The 22,540-nt window shown below is 34.8% G+C and overlaps 1 protein-coding gene across 1 annotated transcript; it reads right to left on the bottom strand.

Moving 5' to 3' along the window:
• Nucleotides 1–5,522: 5,522 nt before the first annotated feature.
• On the bottom strand, nt 5,523–16,992 carry LOC132704432 (pyrethroid hydrolase Ces2e-like). The gene is made up of 8 exons (XM_060674432.1): nt 16,944–16,992; nt 14,555–14,686; nt 14,355–14,498; nt 9,164–9,604; nt 6,330–6,468; nt 6,099–6,274; nt 5,772–6,034; nt 5,523–5,709 (listed from the first exon to the last, which is right to left on the bottom strand). The coding sequence occupies exons 1-8, from the start codon at nt 16,986–16,988 to the stop codon at nt 5,523–5,525; spliced, it is 1,527 nt and encodes a 508-aa protein (XP_060530415.1). The 5' UTR covers nt 16,989–16,992.
• Nucleotides 16,993–22,540: the final 5,548 nt, after the last annotated feature.

The raw sequence follows: 22,540 nt of genomic DNA, 5'->3' as shown, positions 1-22,540 counted from the left end.
CATCGAAAAAAAAGGGCAAATTATTCCTCCGCACCAAAATGCGCACCAAACAGTCACTTTTTGAGGACGCATTGCTTTTTGAACAATCTCTCTTGGATTTTCTAATCCCCAAATACGAGCATTGTGTTTGTTTACAAAGCCACCAACGTGAAAATGTGCCTCATCGCTAATGATGATTTTCTTTGAAAAATGAATCCCTTGTTCTCGTATCCATTCTGCAAACAAGCGGCGCTGTTGATGATCTCGAGGTTTCAGCTCCTGAGTTATTTGGACTTTATCTGGGTGAAGCTGCAAGTCTTTTGTTAAAATTCGCTGTGTGGTTGAATACGTAAGGCCCGCTTGCTGCGATCGATGACGAATCGATGTATTTGGATTTTCGGCTACACTTTCGCGATCAAAGGCAATATTTTGATCTGACCGACCTGCACGAGCACGTTGAGGGACTTCGAGGTTAGCTACAGATCCAGTTTGCTCAAATTTTTGAACCACATTCCAAATTGTTCTCTCAGAAGGTCGATTTTGCACGCCGAAAAATTCACGTAGAGGCCGAAATGCATTTTTTCTTGATCGACCATTTTCATAATAGGCTTGCACAATTTTTACACGTTGTTCAGTCGTATATTGCTCCATGACTAATTTTGTTTATGTTTTGAGGTTAGAAATCTCATACGATAATAAACAAATACAGCGGCGTTTCAAAAATATTTCAGATTGTAATGTGGAAACTCTTACTGAATCATGCGTTAATTTCACCATTTCTTCGAGAGGGGCATCTTCCCAAGATAAATAAAAATAATCTCTAGCAGCTTAACTGAATATAGGGCTTGTTGAATGGTTGGTGGTGGTTCCAGATCAACTTCTTCATCTTCTTCTTCCTCTTGGTGCTCTTGCTCACCCTTTCTTGCTTGTTGCTGCTGTCACCATAAAATCTTGCAACTCCTCACTTGTAAACGTAATTGTTGTTTGAAACTGTTTTATCCACTCGCTCAGTCGCTGATCATCTTCCAAGTCCTGTTCGCATTCTGTCTCGGTAATAAGTCCTGCATGACGATAGAAGTGTTGAATTGTTTCTGCTGTCACCTCTTTCCAAGCTTTACTAATAAAGTTGACTACATCTAGCATATTAATGGAAAATTTGTTTTCGGACTCGATAATTTCCATTAAAATGTTTTTCCTGTCTCAAGTCTTAAGACTTTTTATTACGCTCTGGTCCATCGGCTATAATACATTTGTTGTTTTGGCTGGAAGAAATGATATTCCATAGTTTTGGAATATGGGGATGTGCAAGGCAGTTATCTAAGAGAAATAATATTTTCCTCCCCTTTAATTCTGCATCCCATTTCCGTATCTCCTCTTCAAAAATTTCCGATGTCATCCATGCTGCTTGTTTGCCTTGTAAGTGACCGGCATATGCTTGATGTTCTTAAAACATTGTGGGTTAGTTGATTTTCCAATCACGACTAGCTTCTTTTTTTCTCTCTCACTCATATTGGCAGCTACTAACACTGTTATACGTTCTTTAGAAAGTTTTCCACTCACACACTTTTCCCTTCGAAATTTAAGAGATTTATCTGGCGTCATTTATTAAAAAATTCCAGTTTTATCAGCATTAAAAATATCGTCAGCAGGGTACTTTTCTGCTAGTTTTGGTAACGTCTTCTCCAGCCGATCGTTAGTGACGTTTCGCCACTTATCTGTCCATATTTTATACCATGTCTCTGATTGAACTTCCCCAACTATCCTTCCGAAACCTTGAAATCAATAATGCCAAGCTGTTCAGCAAACTTTTCTGCTTTTAGTTTGTGATAGGTCCAGAGAGTGGTACATTTTTAAGTTGGAACTACTGCAACATTGCCCGATCCAAATCTTCAAATTTTGGCTTTCTTAGTTTTTTACTAGAACTGGCTGCTGCTTCAGCCTGAATGATTTTTTCTTTGCACTTCCAAATCGTGGATAACGGTGTCATCACTTTTCTTTTCTCCCCGTTCCGATTTAAAGCAACTTTATCATCTAGACAGAAAGTTTTCAGCTTACTCGCCATGCTTGCCGTATTCACTAAGTCAAATTAGAACTGATTAAAACAATAGTGTGCTTTTATACATACCGATAAAGGCATTGACATAACCGCTAATTACGAGAAAAAGCCTTAGAACGACCAGGTTCTCGGTAATTAGATTATTAGGGTAAGGAATTCTGAGAAGGTAAGAGACGTAATTCAAGTCGGCCTATATTCCTTATTTTGTTACCTGTGCTCTTTTTTCTTTCGGTATAGAGAGTGATAAATTCGTTATACAGAGTGGATTAATACATAGCTTTGTGTGGAGACCTAATAGTACAACAAATTTTGTTCGTAATACATAGTTTTACGTTATACCGAGTTTCGCTATAGGGAGTTTTCACACTAAAGACTTTAAGTGAATCCAAAAAAAAAGTCCATCGGATTAAGGTCTGGTGAGCGAGGCGGCCAAGCTAGAGGTCCGCCGCCACCTATCCATCAATATTCAAATGCCTCATTGTATGTCAAATTGGGTTCGAACGCTATCTTCCTTTAATCACATATTTTGTCTCCACTGCAAGGGTACCTCTTCCTCTACCTCTTGGAAAAATTGAAATTACGTTTTCTCATTAAGCAATCCGTTAAAGAAATGAGGTACTGTAAGATTATCGCCTATAATCCCTGCTCATATCTTTAAAGAAAACCGGCGCTCATGTTTTCTTTCAATTTTAGCATGTGGGTTTCCAATGTCCCACTGATGCGTATTCCGAAAATTTACAATGCCATCACGACTGAATGTAACCTCGTAAAAATGACGTTTGAGAATTGCGAGTAATTTTGGATTTTTCCTAAAATTTGATAGCATTAAATTACTCTCATCACCCTCAAACAGTGCTTGAACCCTTTGAACATGAAAAGGTCGAACATCATTTCCATGCAAAACTTCCCAAACTATAGAGCAAGCAATTCTTCCCTGAGCAGCAAGTTTTCTCGTAATCGCCGACGGGTCAGCCTCCACATTTTGAAGTATTGTTGCTTCTCTTACAGCGGTTCTTTCATACCATGTTTTCCCTTTATTCATACTATCAGGTTTGAAGCATCCTCTTTAACCCCAAGTCTTCTGCCAGTATCGATGAATGTCTTAGCAGATGAAATTGGGATAAAATAAGCCGTCGTGCTTGATCTGCTCTTCCGTAGCAAAAATGCGTATTGCGATATTCATTATTTAAATATTCCTGATGGCCCATCACAGTAGCAGTTGGATAATAAGCTGTTTTAATAGAATCCAATTGCTAACGGATTGTAATGACTTTTTCAAATGACATTAATTCCTTCGATTCGAGCAATCTGTTCTATTGTGCTATATCAGTCTAAATCAATAAAATACAGGGAAAATAAAAAAATATTCTAGGTAAAGTGCCCTCTAGTGGCAGATTTCTGAAACTCTTTTATTTTGTAATGATAATTTTTACTGAATCAGGGCTGCGTGAAAAATACCAGCTTATTCGGTTGAGAATTCAGCAAACCACGGTAAAAATAAAATTAAAAAGAAGAATTTTCGCGAGATATAACTCGGAAAATATTACGATTTGTCAAAATAAATAAGAACTAAAAGTTCAGATTTTCAGGAAACTATATATTTTTACATGACAATTGTTTCTACGACATCTTGTCTTTATCAAATGTAATAATTACAAACTAACTGCTACTTAATTAATGCTGCTTAATTAATGTTGTGTGAATTTAAGTTTAATAATGCAGAGGAGGTATTGAAATCTAATTGATCGTTTTGATAATCTCCATGGCTTCCAATAAATAATTTTCTACTTTTGTGGCTGTATGTAAAATATAAAAATTCTGTTCAATCTCGATAGTGAATTTTGTGAGATTATGTAATGAGTTAATGTAATTTAAAAAAGAATTCAATTGTGTCCAACAAAGCAGGCATCTATACCACCATAGAAAACTTTTACTTAAAGGATGTTCTAGTATCATACTTTCCAAATTGTCCATAAAAATCTCGGCTAACAAAGGACTAAGTGCTCTAATCAAACCTACTTTAGAGATGCAAATCTGTCCATTAAATTCAAAATAATTTTGGTCCAAAGATACTATTAATCAATCTAATAAATCTTGTTTCACTAATGGGTTAACCTGTTTCCGAGTTAAGGTGAAATATACTAAATCTATCACATCCATAGGTGGAATACTGGGAAATAAGTTTTGTACATCAAAAGACAATAGTGTTCCGTTAGAAGGGATTTTGATCTTTAATTCACCATCAAGATTGAACAGGACTTAACTATTACGAAATCGCCAAACAAATTAGATTTTTACATTTATAATAAACCTTCACACACGGGCACAGTCATACGTAACAGCTCAAATCACCCTTATGCACACAAAATGGCTGCATTTCACTCTTTTATACACAGACTTCTTAATACGCCACTCTCAACAGAAAATTACGACAAAGAAATTAATATCATTAAACAAATTGCACCGAACAACGGCTACAATCCGTCCATTATCGATAAAACTGTAAACAAAAAACAAATCCAGACAATAGTAAACTCTGTTTATCCGAAACCTAATACAGAACACGAACAATATAAAACAATTACATACATAGGAGACCCCGATGAAAAAGTTTCAAAACATTTGTCAAAATGTGGTTTAAAAATAGCTTTTAGAACTAACAACACAATAGGAAAATTTTTAAAAAACAATAAAACGAAATGTCCAACATGTCAAAAATCAGGTGTCTACAGGTTGAAATGCGCATCTTGTCCTAAAATTTACACTGCTACACACTTAAACATAGAAAAACACAATTTTGACAACAATTTTGATATTTTAGATACAGATACAAAAAGTAGAAAATTAAATTTATTGGAAGCCATGGAGATTAGAAAAATAAGACATTCAAATGTATTGTTTAACGATCAATTAGAATTGAATACCTCTCCATTATTAAACTTAAATTCTCACAACAACATTAATTAAGGTTTTTTGGTCATTTTTCATTATATATAGTAGCAGGTAGTTTGTAAAAACGTGAAAATTGAAAGCGTGGGAAATATCTCCGAAAACCGATTGCTCCCAATCTCATGCGGTAAAATCCCAGAAATGTCTCGAGAAGTGGCTCGAATCCGTGGAAAACGAAACTGACGTGACAAAATGACGTCATATCGGTGTACAAGTAGGTATTTTACAGAGAGTAGAAAAACTTATAATAAACATCTATTACAACCACGCGGTATTAGGGCATTCCTTTTATGATTGACCAGGCAAGTCATGACCATTTTTCGTGTGGTGGACCATACTATCCAGGTTACATGAAGGTTTTGTTAACATTTTAGTGTTTAATTTCTATTATAGTGTTTAGTTTAAGGAAAATGATAATTAACTTGTTCCAGATTAACTGATGAAGCGGTTACTTACATCAAATGGGAAGGACAGAAAATGAAGCTAAATAAAAGTCTAGTTATAATTTTCAGGATTATATATATAAGCGGTTTCTAAATTAGAAACCCACGAAAGGCTGCTGGCCATATTTGTAGAAAACTTCATTCCACATTGCCATTTCTTTAACCTTTTTACCAGGCTTGACCTCCAGGGTGGCATCTATATCCAGGTAAGGAATATTTGATCCCGAAACTTGAGGCCACGTTACGTTCAGAAGCGGGTCCGTCTCATCAGGGATGGGATTCCTACAATAAAAAATAAAACACCTCGGCTATTTCCAATATGGATTCGAAAGAACGTAACCTACAGTGTCTTGGCAAAGTTCGTCCATAGTCTGGCCATTCTCCTTCTAGTTAGAAACTCTTCGTCCGTGGTTAATTGGAAACCTGGGAAGTCAAGCAGATAAATAACATCTTCTCCGTGTCCCGTTTTTCCGGCACCATCAACGATCACATGAAATTGAGCCACTGTTCCAGAATACGAGAACTGGTAGAAATACACCGGAGTGTAGTTGGATTGAAGTTCGGCATGTTTGAGAGAAGGCCTAACGAAATTAGCGTCGCTGGTGAACTGAAAACCGCAGGAAAAGTCATTTTTTAAGAGTGGAACGTAGTTGAAAAGTGTTAGTAGTTACCTCAACAAATGAAGCCAAATTTAATACGAATGGTTGATTATCGGAGTAGGTTTGTTTGATCAAACCTGCAACTTCGGTCAAATTGGTACCCGGCAAGGGGTTCAGGTTGAAGGGTATCAATGACTCCTCGTTCAAATCAAAAGAGAGCGCCTTAGCTATAAGTTGGATCCATAGAACTGAAACGATACTTTCAATTTTCTGAATTGAAGATTAATATTCGTCATCACTTACGTCCATAAAAAGTAAGGGATTCACCGGCAGTTGTTCCTATCATGAGAGGAACTTGGTTAAAGTTTCCGGATTCGATCAACTCGAATTGAAGCTCCGTTATATATGCATTCTCGTGTTCGACTTCTACAACTGGTCCAGTCTATAGAAACATAAAAGCGCGATCAAAAGTCTGTACAGGATAGTCATAATTGGCGGGTTTTAACAGGAAAACTCTATCTTTAAACTAGGCACAGCAAAATCGATTTACATGACTTAATGGTTAAAACTCCATTGCGATACCATCAAAATGTTTGGTTTGGATATAATAGTGTATTATGCAACAAGTGCGTTAAACGACAATTGACTCATGAGTTTATTTGACACTAGCGGAGCGAGTGTTTAATAAACGAGTGACTTAAAAAGTTTACCGAGCATGTTGCATACTATAATTTTTCTGGGACCGTTAGTTTTTGAGTACATTCTCGCAAAACAACACGAATACATTCACTGATATGACCGGCAGAATTGACAAACGTCAAAATTCAAAGCGTGGGAAATATCACCGAAAACATCCGATTGCTCCCAAACACGTGCGGTAAAATCCCGGAAGTGTCCGAAGTAGCTCGGATCCGTGGGAATCGAAACTGACGTGGTGAAGTGATGCTTCCCGCACGCTAGATCGGCGTGTTATTAGGTATTTTACAGACGGGAGTAGAAAAATATTTTTTTCCTGTTAAAAGCATATGAATCACCACCACCCTGTACAGCTGATTCCTAGTAATTCCACCAAATTTCCCATTTCAGTTGACTATTTCCTCTAATGCTCATTAATTTCATTACTAATACCTCTATACCGTTCTAATTACGAGAGCAAGTTTTGGTTAGTTTTGGCAAACACAACAACTTCACAACAAATCTTCACCAAAGCCTTCGACCAAGACCAAGTACATGAATCTCTGTCGCGCTCAGCGAACAGTTGTATGTGTTGTAGGTGAAAATTTGGAAAGGGTCAAAAGGTATGACTGCCTAAGTCGACTGCTACTGTTGGGAGATAAAGATTCGCATTGAGAAGACTCGTCCATATTTAATAAAGTCAAAAAACTGCTCTGTAGTCGCGATCTGAGCTTGAATCTAGGAATACCGGTGCTCAAATTTTCTGTGTTCCCAGTCCTTTTATATGATGTAGAAGCTTGGACTTTCAACGCATACAGCTAGCTTTCGAGATGTTGACCTAGCATAGGATGTTGAGAATGCCACTGACAAAGCAGGTGACTTATGTGGAAGTTCTGAGAAAACTGGCGAAAGATGTAGAAATCCTACATGAAGTGAAAAAAAAAACGCTGCAATATCTCAACTCATAATAGGGCACAATTTTAGGAAAAACATCTGTTGCAATGAGAAGAAATCTGAGAAAATGGTTTAATGTCACGTCATCTGACTTATTAATCTCGATAAATCCGTCTTTTTTTGCGATTTTCATCTATTTTTCGTACATCGCTATGAAACAGAATGAGTGTCTGAAATTTGTAGCTATCGATTTCAAAATTGGCACAAATATAGAGCATAGTTCCCTGACGGAACCTATTGAAATTGGGGGGCTGGAGGGTCGGGAAGTATTTTTAATAAATTAAAAACCGCATTTGCATTGTCTCGAAAACAAAAGCATTTCTCAAAAACGGTATATAACATCGAAAAAATTCTTAATTTGAAAGACGAGCAAAAATCTAATTAAAAACTTTTATTCTTTTATAATTTTTCAAAAATACGCAGAGTGAGTCGGTAATTTACAAAAAACTGAAAATTGGGTTCCCCTTATTAAGATAACTAACTACAAACCCATGCGGATGGTTACACAGGGTGTTCAAGATATTACGTGCTATATTAAGAAATGTAACAAATGTAACACCCACATTTAATCTCTTGAAACTGGGCACCGTCAAGTATGGCGACGTACTTTTTAAAAATTATCGAAAATTTTTTTTGGGTTATGTTGGTTTTCAGGAAAAAATCATTTTCTCCAAAATTGTTACCCCGATCGGCAAAATTCTTTAACATACACAGTTTTCCTATTATGGACAAAAATCAAAAAGACTCTGAAAATTGTCCTATTCCAGAGTAAATCATTAGACTTAAATCAAAATTCGTAAAAAATATAGCTAATTGGTTTAGACACGCCACATACGCTGCCCATATGAATATGAACCCATATGAAAATCACCATTCCTCGGGCTCACTCTAGACGCGATGACGTCATTAACTATTACGGCGAACTGCAAGCTTTAGAAAAAAAATATTTTGTCCATAACCATTTACCAGGGCTATAACATCTGTTTCCAATATTGCTTAACATTGTGTGTCGTTTATGAGCAAAAAATCCTAAATATCCTAAAAAATTCCGTTTTTGTGGGTAAATTATTGGCCATAAAGATGTGATAATTTGGTTTAAGCAGTATCGTAAACTGTGTCGAGAGAGAGTTTCAGTTCTCGTCTATCATAGAGGGTGCGCAAGATCTTTGAGAAAAAAAAATTAAATCGCAATTACCAGTACAAATTTTAATATTCACCAAAGTTTGCCGTAACTTGGAATTTCTGCGAGATGTGAAAGACACTTTTTACAGGGTGCGTGGACAACAAAATTACATCGATTTTGTGAAAAACAATACATCCCTTATGCCCCGCCCAGTGACGATTTTTCGAAAGCAATGTTGTTTAATTCCGTAACTTCCAAAGATAAAATAGCGATGATGATAGCCAACCTAAGAAATGGAAACGGTATATGAAGAAGAGATTGACTTTAGGAATCGCGAACTTCCGTAGACAAGATGAAGGTATATTTCAAAATAACCTTCACTTACCTGGGGATTCGCGTTGTAAGCGTTAGTCAAAACATCCGCCGGTACACTCTGCAAGAAATCCCTGATCTCCTCGCTATCCTGTGAGATCAGAGGATTTATAGATCTGGCAATGTCGTAGGCAACTTTCTTCGGATCAGTCTGAGATGTAGCGGGCAATTTCGATAGCGCAGAGCCGCTTTGGCAGATCGCGGCTCTGTATAATCCTGCGGATTTTTTGTTCGCAACATGCGCCCCGACAGATATGCCACCCGCGCTCATGCCGAATATTGTCACGCTGTCGTTGGTACTCAGGAAACCGTACAAACCGACACGGTAATTGAACGTAACCACAATGACATCTTCTGCCACAAGAGGGTAGGGGTCGGAAACAGTATCTGTAGCACATCCAGTCGAAAAAGAGCCTCCATATATCGACAACATAACCGGTAGTTTCTCTGTAATCTGGAAAACAAAGATTATGATGCAACTATGTCATTACACACTCTAATATATGAGTAAGATCATGTCAAGTGGACCCCCCATTTACCACTTGATCATAAAAAATTAATCTATATATATTTTTTATAGGTACTTATGATAGAAAATTGATCCCTCAAACGATTTTTTAAATTTTCGATTTTAAGAACATTTCTTTTTATAATGAAAATTTTAAGCAAATTTTATTTTTTTTAACAATATTAACAATTATAACATACTCAATAGAACAAACAAGTTTAAATAATTAATTTGTAAATTGGTCGTCACTTGTTTCTGTTTTTTTAAACTTATTTTTTTTTAAATAAATACTTTTTAATTCTCTGAAACGAGCCTTCATTCTAGTGAAAAATTTTCCATTGGTTTGTAACAATGAAATTGGCGAGTGTATTTTATTGTAATTAAGCGTTCGAATCGTGGTTGGTATTTTTTTTAAAAGAACTTTGGCCCACTGAAAATAGGAGAGTGGGGTTGTTATGTGGTTGTTTTTATCACGTTGAAGACTAGCACGATAAGCTTGTCTTTTTACACTCCCTAAGCCATCACACGCTCCTTTGCCATGAGATGTGGCGAAAAAAGTCCAATTAGCAACAACACCAAAATCATTTTTATGATTCACTAAATAATTATAATAAAAAAAATAATTAAAACTAATTTTTTAATCACATAATTTCATAATTCACTCGGTCCATTTTAAATCACAGAAAATATTATTATTACAATTGAAAGTCATAATACTAAAATAACTAAAAAACACAACTCAACAACATTTAAGCTTTTATTTTTAATAATTATTTCATGCTTTGCGTATAAACTTATGTCACGAATAGACAAGAATGACTTCTAAAATGATTTTGTTATTTACTAGGATACGCGAAAAACAAATGAAATTCGTAATCGGCATCGAGAGATGCTTGGTCGCTACATATTGTGATTGCTGTTTTGCACAGTGTTTTAATTATTCCTAGTTTGGTTGCTTCAGAATGCTTAGACTCAAAATTTAGATATTCTCCTGTGTGGGTAGGTTTCCTATCTACCGACATGTTAATAGAACCATTATTTCTACTTCGCAAATAATTAAGATGATTGAGAAAAAAGTCTAGCTACCAAATTGAATAGTATTAAAAAGGATTTGCTTCAGAACGGTTACTCAGAAAAATCCATAAACAAAATAATAACAAACTGTAAGCGGGAAACAACACCGGAACCATGTGAGGTAGATACTCTTTCTCTCTTGACGATCCCATACGTGAAATGAATATCAGAAAAGATTAGGCGAATAGCTAAACAATATCAAGTTAAAATTGTATTTAAATCTGGATCAATATTAAGAAGTGTACTCACAAAAACAAAGCTTGAAACGTCGACTCAAGAAAAAGAGTGTATCTACCAGAAACCCTGTGAATGCGGAGAGTCATACATTGGCGAAACCAAACGACCTCTATATATAAACAAAAAAAAGTATATAAACTTTGTAGCCTTAGAATTAAGTTTAGTTTACACTTGATAACGTCCGAAACGTTGCGTAAGTTAAAATAAAGACAATGGAAGTTCGACGTCCTTTTAGTATTTCTACTGAATCAGTGTCTACCACCTTAAAGCAAAATTCATTTTGTTTAAACTAATGACGAAGAGTGAAATGTTCTTACGAAATCTTAAACATAAATGGATAAAGCATGTGACCTACAAAAAAATATGATTTTTTTACCAAGAAATCAGTTAAATTTTCATTTGTTAACTTAAAAGTTAGTTAATAATAAGAAAATAAACAAATAATTTTAAGTCATTAATATCCTTTTAAACTATAGACATTTGACCATAGATGCTGAAAATTTCATAAATTTGTCTTTTACAGTTTAGAGATTTTTAATTAAAAGCGCTTAAAATTTTCATTATAAAAAAAATGCTGTTAATCAAAATTTTAAAAAATCGTTTCGGGGATCAATTTTGCATCATAAATACTTATAAAAAATATATATAGATTAAATTTTTATGATCAAGTGGAAAATGGGGGTTCCACTTGACGTGATCATATACGAGGTCTGCAAATTAAGTAATCGGACTGGTGTGATCCGCTATCAGAAACGGGCATCAATTAGCTTACCAAAGTTTTGCAAAATTATAAGAAAGTTAGGATGCAAAATTTGAATTTAATGGAAACTGTTCATTTTTCATTTTTCATTTTTCAATCTCAACAGGGCCCTGTTGGTTGATTGGCCAACTAATATTATAGTAAAAAAGGGTAAACATGGAAAAAGTTAAAATAAATCTCAAAGTATTAAAAATAGGTATATGATATACGAGGTGTATTCAAAAACTAAGGTGACTTTTAAGTTTTATCAAAAAGTATTTATTTATCAAAGTTAATGTTGTTCCCTTCAAACTAGTTCCAACCCAATATAATACACTTGTGCCAACCCTCCTTCCATTCATGGGTTTCTTGAGTTTTGGGAACAGAAACAAGTCGCAGGGGGCCATATCCGGTTAATATGGTGGCTGAGGCATGATTCTGGTTTTGTTTTTGGCCAAAAATCCATTAAGTCCAGACGTTCCTTCATATTGCTTCTGGCAAACGGCGCATAACTTTAAGGTAATACTCTTTATTGACCGTACGACCTTGTGGTAAAAGCTCTTGATGTAATAGGCCAAGATAATCAAGAAAGACAGTAAGCAAAACCTTGATCGAACTTGACGTCCTTATTGCGTTCTAGGCGATTTCGTCAACACCATTTGCTTCACTTCTTCAACGCTTTCATCAGTTATTGACGTGTTGGGGCGTCCAAAGCGAGTTCGTCATCGGCGCCTTCTCGGCCATCTTGCAACAGCTTGTACCACTTATCAACATTTTTTTTTCTCAAAGTATATTCACCATATACTGTTGTCAACACTTCAAGTGTTTTGCAGCACAGTGTTCCATTTTTTACAAAAAAATTTATGCAAATTCATTGTTCCATTTTTTTGACAGCAGAAATTCGCCGAGCTCACAAAACACATCTAACGCTTCTGTCTCACAAAAAAAGTAAAGTGCAAACTGACTAGAACTGTGAACATATATTAGGGACATGTGTACCAACATAACAAGAAAAAAATAGCAATGATCGAATGTAAGTAGCCCGTTTTTGTTACGTCATCTTAGCGCTATTATCAGATATCAGGTAATTTGAAAAACAATGGGGCTATCTTATTTTTTGATTGATTTGATGATTGCTATGTGGATGAAAAAATTCCTGTCGGTGAGGGTCCAGTAGTATATATTATTAAGGTAAAGTCTGTTCATAAATATAAGAAAGTGACTAACTGATACGAATTAAAGAAAGACCAAGCTCTAAGAATAAAATATGGCCGAACAGGTCCGTACTTTCCTTAGAATTTAATTAGTTGGGGTTTTGTTAGGAAAGATACTAAACAATATTTATTTATTTATGTATGTATTAATGTTTAAATCTAAAATAAAATTACAAATTATTTTTATTACCTACTTAAATTTTCACATAATTCATGATTTACTCACACCTAATAAAAATGTTTTCGAAAGCACATATACAGCAAGTTTGACAAAAAAGCTGGTACGGCTTGAAATTTCATTTGAGCATTTGAGCATTTTGACGAAACAAAGTTTGTTTTCACGTCCAATATGGCGCCTAAAGGCAGGTTTGTGCAACGATTGTGATTACTAAAAATGAATACGTATATTTTTAAGATTTGAGTGTTTTTTCCTTGTGGATATCAGTTTGTCTTACAATAAAATGTCTTATTAAATCTTTTTTCATGAAGACCAACTCTTGCGTTAATCAGCCTGTTTGTTTGAACACGAAATTGTTGTAAGCAATAACATTCTCTTTGTGCAGATAGCTTGCAAAAAATGTATTTTATGCCTATATTATACAGGTATTAGAATATTCAGTATTTTGTTCATTTTTATTGTTTACTACAGGACTTTCCGGATATTTTTTAACGTCAGGTATAGAATATTCAGGATTGGAAATATGAAATATAAAAATTAAGAAAGTAGAACTTAAAGTCATGATTTTGAGTGTCGTAATAGTATAACAATTTATCTTCAAAGTAAATTAAAATTTCTTTCTATTGTCCTAGTCTTCGGTGTGCAAACATAGATAATATGGTTGCTATCAAGGCAGACATCACCATTTTTAAACAATATGGCTATTGTCCAGAAATCGAATGGTAATTATTTTTAAACTGGAATATCTCAAAAACGGCTAAATGTCAATAAACAATATGTTTTTGAAATTAGGAAAAAAAGGTCTACGATCTAAGCTAATTATATATAGGACATTTCAATTACAAAAAATGATGTTGCTGTCTAACTGTTTGTGTGCTATTAATGGAAAAAACGGTTGTTCTTTCTAACTCCCTATGTGGAACCATTTTAGGCTTTCTTTTCATTTCTAACGTATTTGTGAAATCATTTACCTTTTTTTTATGTGACAGTGACAGTATTGGAAATATGAAAACAATGAAGATGACAACGACATGGTGGCCCATAATACGCTGCTGGAAAGTTTGAAAAAAAGTGCTTTAAGAGTGGTATGTACACTGCGGTTACCGAAACTTAATTCTTTCAGTCTCATTCGCATCGAAGATCAACATAAAAATTTATTTGAAAATTGTGTATGGTTTCGTTTTTCATGTTTTCGGCAAGGATGTTCTTAAAACTTTGGGATTATATTTAAAAGATTCTATAAGAAAGACTTACGTTTCGCGGTGGCGTGTAAACATTAATATACAGGCAGTCTTCACTTTGCTGGGGTTCATCTCCAGCAAAGGTCATCGATATGCAACAACTTTTGTATTCCGTAGCATCTAGAATTCCGTCCCATCCTTCGTTTGGCACAGGAGCCTGCAAAAAACCAGAATATTTAACATTGCAATATACAAGCGATTTACCGAATTTACCTGGAACCTCAAATTCCCTAGCGGCGGCTTCGCAAATGGAATGCCTCGATAAGAGTAGTACGTGTATTTTTCGGTTATGGTTTCTACTCCACGAACTGTGCCGTCCGGAAGATCGATCAAAAGATCAGATCTCTGAAAAATGTATTCAACTTAAACGTATATGGTATATGGTTCTCAATTTTTAATATATTTAAACCGTACGGAAGTTAACAAGTGTAAGTGAACTGAGCTGGCTTTTACTTGATGAAAATCCATTTATCAAAATAAATAAGAACTAAAAGTTCAGATTTTCACGAAATTATATGTTTTTACATGACAATTGTTTTGTCTTTATCAAAAGTAATATTTACAAATTACCTGCTGCTATATATACTACAAAACAATGAAACCTTAATAAATGTTGTTATGGGAATTTGTTCAATAAAGGAGAGGTATTTAAATCTAATTGATCTTTAAGCAATACATTTGAATGTCTCATTTTGTTAATCTCCATGGCAATAAATTTAATTTTCTACTTTTTGTGGCTGTATGTAAAATATCTAAATTGTCGTCAAAAATGTGTTTTTCTGTGTTTAAGTGTGTAGCATAATTAGAATCTAGACAATTGTTTTTAAAGCCTCTTTTATGTTCGTTAATGCGTTTCTTGAAGGATCTACCTGTTTGTCCAATATAAATTTTAGGATAAGATCTCCATTTCAACCTGTAGACACCTGATTTTTGAGATTTTGGACATTTCGTTTTATTGTTTTTTAAAAATTTTCCCATTGTGTTGTTAGTTCTGAAAGCTATTTTTAAACCACATTTTGACAAATGTTTTGAAACTTTTTCACTAGGTTCTCCTATGTATGTAATTGTTTTAAATTGTTCGTGTTCTGTATTAGATTTCGGATAAATAGAGTTTACTGTTGTCTAGATTTGTTTTTTGTTTATAATTTTATCTATTATGGAGGGATTGTAGCCGTTGTTCAGTGCAATTTGTTTCATGATATTAAGTTCTTTGTTGTAAGTTTCTGTTGAAAGTAGCGTATTAAGAAATCTGTGTATAAAAGAGTGAAATGCAGCCATTTTGTGTGTATAAGGGTAATTTGAGCTGTTATGTATGACTGTGTCCTTGTGTGAAGGTTTATGATAAATGAAAAAATCTAATTTGTTTTGCATTTTCGTAATAGTTAAGTCTAAAAAATTAATGGAGTTATCCTGTTCAATCTCGGTAGTGAATTTTATACGATTACGTAATGAGTTAATGTAATTTAAAAAAGAATTCAATTGTCTCTCCGTTCCAACAAAGCAAGCAAAGACATCATCCACGTATCTATACCACCATCGAAAATATTTACTTAAAGGATGTTCTAGTATGATATTTTCCAAATTATCCATAAAAATCTCTGCTAACAAAGGACTGAGTGGATTTCCCATAATCAAACCTTCCATTAAATTTAAAATAATTTTGGTCTAAAGATACTACTAAGCAATCTAATAAATCTTATTTGTCTGTCCGTTCCAACAAAGCAAGCAAAGACATCATGCACGTATCTATACCACCATGTAAAAATAATTTCGTGAAAATCTTTACTTTTAGTTCTTATTTATTTTAATAAGTGTAATATATCTTGCAAAATTTCCTGGTTTGTTTATAAAGATATTTTTTAAGTGCATGACTTTTCTCTCCCACATGCGCAACAGTTTTTCTTTTGCGACAGTTTTCGTCCCAGTCTTGCAGTCCTACATAACTACTGGTTTTGTCACTGTTATATATAGATTAATCTTGGTTAGCTTTATTTAGCTTAGTCTTTCAAAGTTAGTAATCCTCTCTCTGTTCTCGACCTTTCGACTCACGTATATTTATTTCGTTGATTTGGAGCCCTTTCCTTCTCCTAGCTAGTGAGAGTTTCCCGCATATTTATTCTGCCTTTTCCTATCAGATCTACATCGTCTGCAAAACAGTCCTTGAAGTTGGAGCTTCAACTCTCGCTTTACTATTATATATTCCGGAGCTGTATTCAAGTGTTGTGGCAAAAATGCTTTAGACCTCCGTTTACCGCGAGTGGCTCTGAGTGTTGTCAGCCTACCCTAAGTTTGCACTGCGCTGCTTCCATCAGCCTTTTGAGAAAGCCAAGTTCTTGCATTGCTGCTCACAGTCCTACATACTCTACCAAATGCCAGTTTGAAATCTATGAACATTTGATGTAAGTCTCGACCATTTCTCCATTATTTGTCTACATTGATAAATATTGATTGATAGGTAGATAATGTCTACATTGATAGACTCCAAGTTTCGAAAGAACTTTATAAGTTGTGTTGACAAGCAGGGTTCCTCTGTAGTTCTATCTCCTTTGTTGTGAATTGATACAACAACCTCTTAGTTTTCAAGTGAAATGGTTCGACTCACCGCAAATGATATCAATAAAACACCTATTAGAACTTGGTTACGCATCGTGACTTACTTGGCATTGGTATTTGAAATTTTCTCCGTTTATACAAAACGTCGACCCTTGAGAACGATAAGTATCTACTTATCGATATAAAATCAGTTGAATAGATTCAATAATAATTGTCCCTTTTTAGGCTTTCATAACATCACAAAAATTAAAATTAATATGTACTCATTACTGTCTTACCAATATGATTATGGATATGATATTGTTCAGCTTCACACGTACATTAATAATGCAACAAAACAACAAATGGTGAGTCAGGGATTTGCATTAAATAAATACGAAAATTATAAGAATTTGGCACATAAATACATTCAAAGTAATAATTATGGGTGTCGTTAGCCAAAGCAGCTTCGCGTATTCGTCAGTGCTTTTTCAACAGTCAGGCATTTGGATCTATTCTATTTTTCGACTCGCAGTTTTCTGCTGAGCCTTATGGCCTCAGGCAATAGCAACATTGATTGATTGATCCACATAGCAGCGTAGATATGCTTAATAAATCCTTTTTTCGATGTGGAAATTCAATGTTAGCTCGCTATCGAGTTTAGTATATGGCGACATGAGCTGGGAACGACTTTCGAGCTAGGGAATTGAGGCGCAGTCCATTCAGAAAATTTTTTTGAGGAGGAATCGACCTCGAAAATAGACTTTTTGAGCTTTCGGGGATTATTTGCAAGTCGAGGGCTATCGGAAGTTTCGTGTTTAGGACCAAATCGTCTAATTTCCTTTTCCTCGTGTAAAGAATAACGCGCGAAATCGACAAATATATTTAGATCTGTAAACGTTACTTTTGACATACATTTCTAATTATGCCATTTGTTTATATTATTATTATAAAGTTCAGGTGGCTGTAAATCTTATGTATTGTGAGAGCAAACGTCAATAAAATAAATTTCAACAAGAAGAGGCAATACTACAAAAGGTAAAACAAATTTTCACTAGGCAAATATTTAGAAGAAAAATTAATGGTACAGGCATCGAAAAAATTTAAAAATGTTTAAATGACATTTCATGGGAGAATTTCTACTTGTCAAATGATGTTAAATAAATGGTCTTTCTTATAATAAAAAAACTTCAGTTATCAGTGATTAATCCAAACAGCGATAAAAGCCATTGCTGATACAATTAAAAAGCCAGAACATAAACGTATTTATAAATCATTTCAAGAATTACACAAAAATAATCGTAAAATCAAAAAAAGAAGCATTTGATAATTATATTAGTCGGTCTAATAATAAAGCCACAGACAAATGGAAAATTATAAATTATGAGAGAAATTGTTATAAAAAAGACCCTTTAAGCACTCTTTCACCCAACGAGTTTAATAGGTTTTTTACCAATGTTGCTGCTAATATTCTGGTCTCTTTAACTGTCAACCCTGAAGTACAGAGTGAGGAGTGCCTGAATAAAATCCCAAATGTAACTTCATCTTTCTTCTTGCACTGGATGGCAGAAGACGATGTTTTAGGCTGTGTAATTGCATTGAAAAAATCTAGCTCTTATGACTATTATGACATTAAAAGCATTATTTTGAAGGTAACACCTCTCACATTTTTATTTACCAAATGTATTGATAGCGGAAGTTTTCCCGCGCAATTTAAGGTCGCGATGGTGGATCTAATATTTCAAAAAGGTAACACAAACTCTCCAAATGATTTCCGACCCATATCAATAGTTCCCATATTTGGTAAGGTTTTCGAGACACTTTTAAAAAATTAATTATCACTATTTTTTCAAAAAACAAAATGCATTTGTGATTCCCAATTTCATTTTAATACCGGCTGCTCCACTGTGCACAGGGATCCGCCTTGGGTCCGCTACTGTTCACTATTTACATCAATGACTTGTATCATTTTCTGTTTCCCAATAAATGTACACTTTAAGCGAACGACACATCGTTTGTGACTTATGGCAAAGACTGCAACGAACTTATGCACAATGTTGATAATGTTCAGCGGATGGCGGTACTTTGCTTCACTAACAATAACCTTAAACCAAACACAGATAAGACACAACGTTTTGTTTTCTGAACTAATGATAATGTACTGGAGGGCAAGAATGTAAGGCTCTTGGGAGTAACGCTTGACGATAGTCTAAATTGGGCCCCTCATACTAAAATCTTGTGTCTTGTGTTCTCTTTTTCACTCTCACCTAACTTAAGGCATAGTTGAAATAGAAAGTTGTTCGTTTGATTGCCGGTGCAGGTTATCTGGAGCACTGTCGACCAATTTTTAAGAAGTTGGAAATTATGCCACTTCCTTGTCTGTATATTTATTATCAATTATTAGAAATACACAAAAACATAGACAGCTTCAGTCAGAACTCCTCTTACTATGATCATTTAACTAGAAATAACAAGATTGCTTTCGAAAAATCGTCGGTGAGCGGGACAAGTTCGTCGTGAATAGCGCGAATCAGCTTTTTATTTTAAAAAGAAGGCGCTTCGCGGATTCTTGTAGGGACGCAATATTATCCTATCGTGCTCCTGCGAACCACTATGGAACTTTCGCAAAATCGATGTAATTTGATTGTGAATACGCCCTGTATAAAGTGTCCTTCACATTTCGTCAAACTTGAAATTTATGGCATACTTCGGTAAATATCAAAATTTGTACTGGTAATTCCAATTTAAAATTACATTTTTTTCAAATATCTTGCGTCCCGTGTATTGTAGACGAAACCTCAAACTCTCTCTCAACACAGTATTATCACGTCTTTAAAAGTTTTTCATGTATCGCCAATAATTCACCCACAAAAGCAGAAATTTCTAGGATCTATTAGAATTTTTTGCCCACAAACGACGTACTCTGTATATAAGTCCAACAATCTTCGAAATAGCTCTGGATCTCCTTAGTTTCCTGATATCCGAATTTTTCCAAAGGAGTAAATGGTTTTCAAAGAACTACTTGTTTTCTGAATCAATGCAAGTACGTCGTAATTGTAAATGACATCATCGCATCTAGATTAAGGGCGTGAAATGATATGTGATAGACGAAAACCATAAATACAAAAATTGTAGCCCTTGATACGGCCTATAACACTGTTTGACCGGATTAGCTGTTGTTTGTATGAATTTTGATTTACGGTTAATAATTTACTCTCTAAAAGACCAATTTTCAGGGTCATTTATATTTTCGTCCATAACTATAACACCTTGTATATAATCGAAAAAATGCGTGAAACAAAAGTTATAGCGCCGAAATTTTTCCGATCGGATGAACGGCTTTGAGGGCAAAGATGTTTTTCTGGATGCCAAAATAACCACAAAAAAAATCAAAAATAAAAAAAAATACTTCGCGTTATTTTATTGCTCCTAAATTAAAGATTCTAAATGCGCGTCCAGACTTCTACTTCTCTCCCAAGTCTGAAATCGGTAGCTGCAAATTTGGAGTACTTATTATGTTTTTTAATATCGCACGGCATATCGTGAACATGTAAAAGAAACTGACACCTAAAACACAGATTTGAAATTATTGCCAATTTTCAATAATAGGGGGACCCATTTTTCAGTTTTTTTGAATTTGCGGCGCCCCTGTATATTCTTGAAAAATTATCACGAATATAAGTTTATAGAGCCGTATCTTCTGCTTCTTTTGGATTAAGATTTTTTTTGGTCTCGTAAACAGTTTTTGCACGCGCGATTTATTATTTTTTAGAATATTTCCCGACCCTCCAGCCCCCCCATTTTCAATAGGTTCCGTCACGAGGTAAAGCTGCATATATGTGCCAGATATGAAGTCGATTGCTTCAAATTTCGGACACTTATCGTGTTTCATAGCAATGTCCAAAAAAATTTCAATTTTGTAGCCCCAACGGTTCGAAAGTTATTTAGGAAAAACCAAAAGACGAGAACAGAGAACGGAGAACGGACAGACACAAAAAACAGTTTTTGTTTCGTCGGTGATCATTTCTATACCAACGGCGACCCCATAGGACCTACCGTTATCGAGATATCAAATGTTTATATGAGCGCAGATACAAGCTACTTCGTGCTTCAAGATGCAAACATATACCAAAAGTCAAAAAAATGCACTAAACATAAACTTGTACAATAAACTACCAGCTAACGTGAAAGTTCTAAGTAATAGAAAATTAAAAAATATATATCTTGACCTTTCTTAAAAGGCACTGCTTTTACTCGGCATCTGTGAACGTCTTTTTCTTTGTTATATCCACTGTCCCGTTGATATGTGTTATACAGTGTTTTATATAATTTATACACTCTTTATATAATTTATTCATTATGTCGTATTTTATATACATATTTTTCTACATATTGTATTTATGACTTGCCATTATTGTATGAACAAAACGTGGTTAATAAACTTAATTCTACTTATATGGTTGATGCTCAACTTTCTACTGGTGTCTGAAAAATAGATAATCGACTTAACGTAGTCCTGGTGAGAGTATGGAGAACTTTATACAATGTAGATTCATCACGATGGCCTCACTTGGGTCGAAAAGTAACCGAATTTCTTAATCAAAATTCTACAAACCGGTCGATTAGATAGGTTCAGTAGTTCCTTGGCCAGGAAGGTCACCTGACTTTAATCCCTTAGATTATTTTTTATGGGGAAGACTAAAAACTATTGATAGTGCAAAAACTATTCGTGCTTATCCTGACACTATTAGCAGAGCTACCACTTCGAGCCTAAGAAGAGATAGACTTTGTATACAACTGGGTGTTTGTAACAATTAATTCACTAAAATAAATAAAAAATAAAGGGGTTTCTCTTTAAATAGTCTTTAAAATTTCAAATATTCATTTCACATTTTAACTGGAAATATACGAGGGCAGCGCCCAAATTTCCCGGCCTGAATATGAAAGAAACAAAGTAGAGTAACAATTTTATTTTATTTTTCAATATAATCCCCGTTAACTTCAATACACTTATTACATCTCTTTATTAACAACTCAATCCATTAAAAATATATTCTTTTGTTTTGTCTGCAAAATGAGCTAAAACAGCCTATTTTAACTCAACTTCGTCGTTAAACCGCCGTCCACGTAAGTCCTTTTCCAAATATCCAAACAAATAATAGTCGCTGGGGGCCACATCTAGACTATAGGGAGGATGATCTATCTGTTTGAACCCACAGTCTAAAATGGCAGCTTGAGCAACAGCAGCAGTATGGACAGGTGCGTTATCGTGCAAAAGACGCACGCCTCTGGTCATTTTTCCTTGACGTTTTACACGTATGCAATTTCGCAATTTATGTAATAATGTTGCGTAATATTTACCATTGACAGTGGTGTTAGTTTCTTTAAAATCTATCAAAAGAATTCCTTCACAATCCCAAAAGATCGTGGCCATCACCTTTTTTGTTGACTGCTGGCAGACTGTCAATTCTCTTGGAGATGCTTCACCCTTACGACGCCACTCCAATGATTCCTTTTTCGATAGAGGGTCATAATAGAGAACCGTAGTTTCATCTCCAGTCACAATAGTTTCTATCACAGGCTTCGGTTCCGACCCACAGAGTTCCAAAAAAGACAGCGCACACTCGACACGTTGTTTTGAATAGAAGAAAGGTTTTTAGGAACCCA

This window comes from Cylas formicarius, unplaced genomic scaffold (genome assembly GCF_029955315.1).
Source record: "Cylas formicarius isolate icCylForm1 unplaced genomic scaffold, icCylForm1.1 PGA_scaffold_7__23_contigs__length_41026272, whole genome shotgun sequence".
NCBI lineage: Eukaryota > Metazoa > Arthropoda > Insecta > Coleoptera > Brentidae > Cylas > Cylas formicarius.
This window is presented reverse-complemented; position numbering and strand designations above follow the sequence as displayed.

Coding starts and splice junctions, on each gene's coding strand:
- LOC132704432 (XM_060674432.1), bottom strand. CDS start 16,988: ATGCGTAACCAAGTTCTAATAGGTGTTTTATTGATATCATTTGCG. Junction 14,687..16,943: donor TTTTATTGATATCATTTGCG/GTGAGTCGAACC, acceptor TACATTTTTCAG/AGATCTGATCTTTTGATCGA. Junction 5,710..5,771: donor ACGAACTTTGCCAAGACACT/GTAGGTTACGTT, acceptor TTTTTATTGTAG/GAATCCCATCCCTGATGAGA.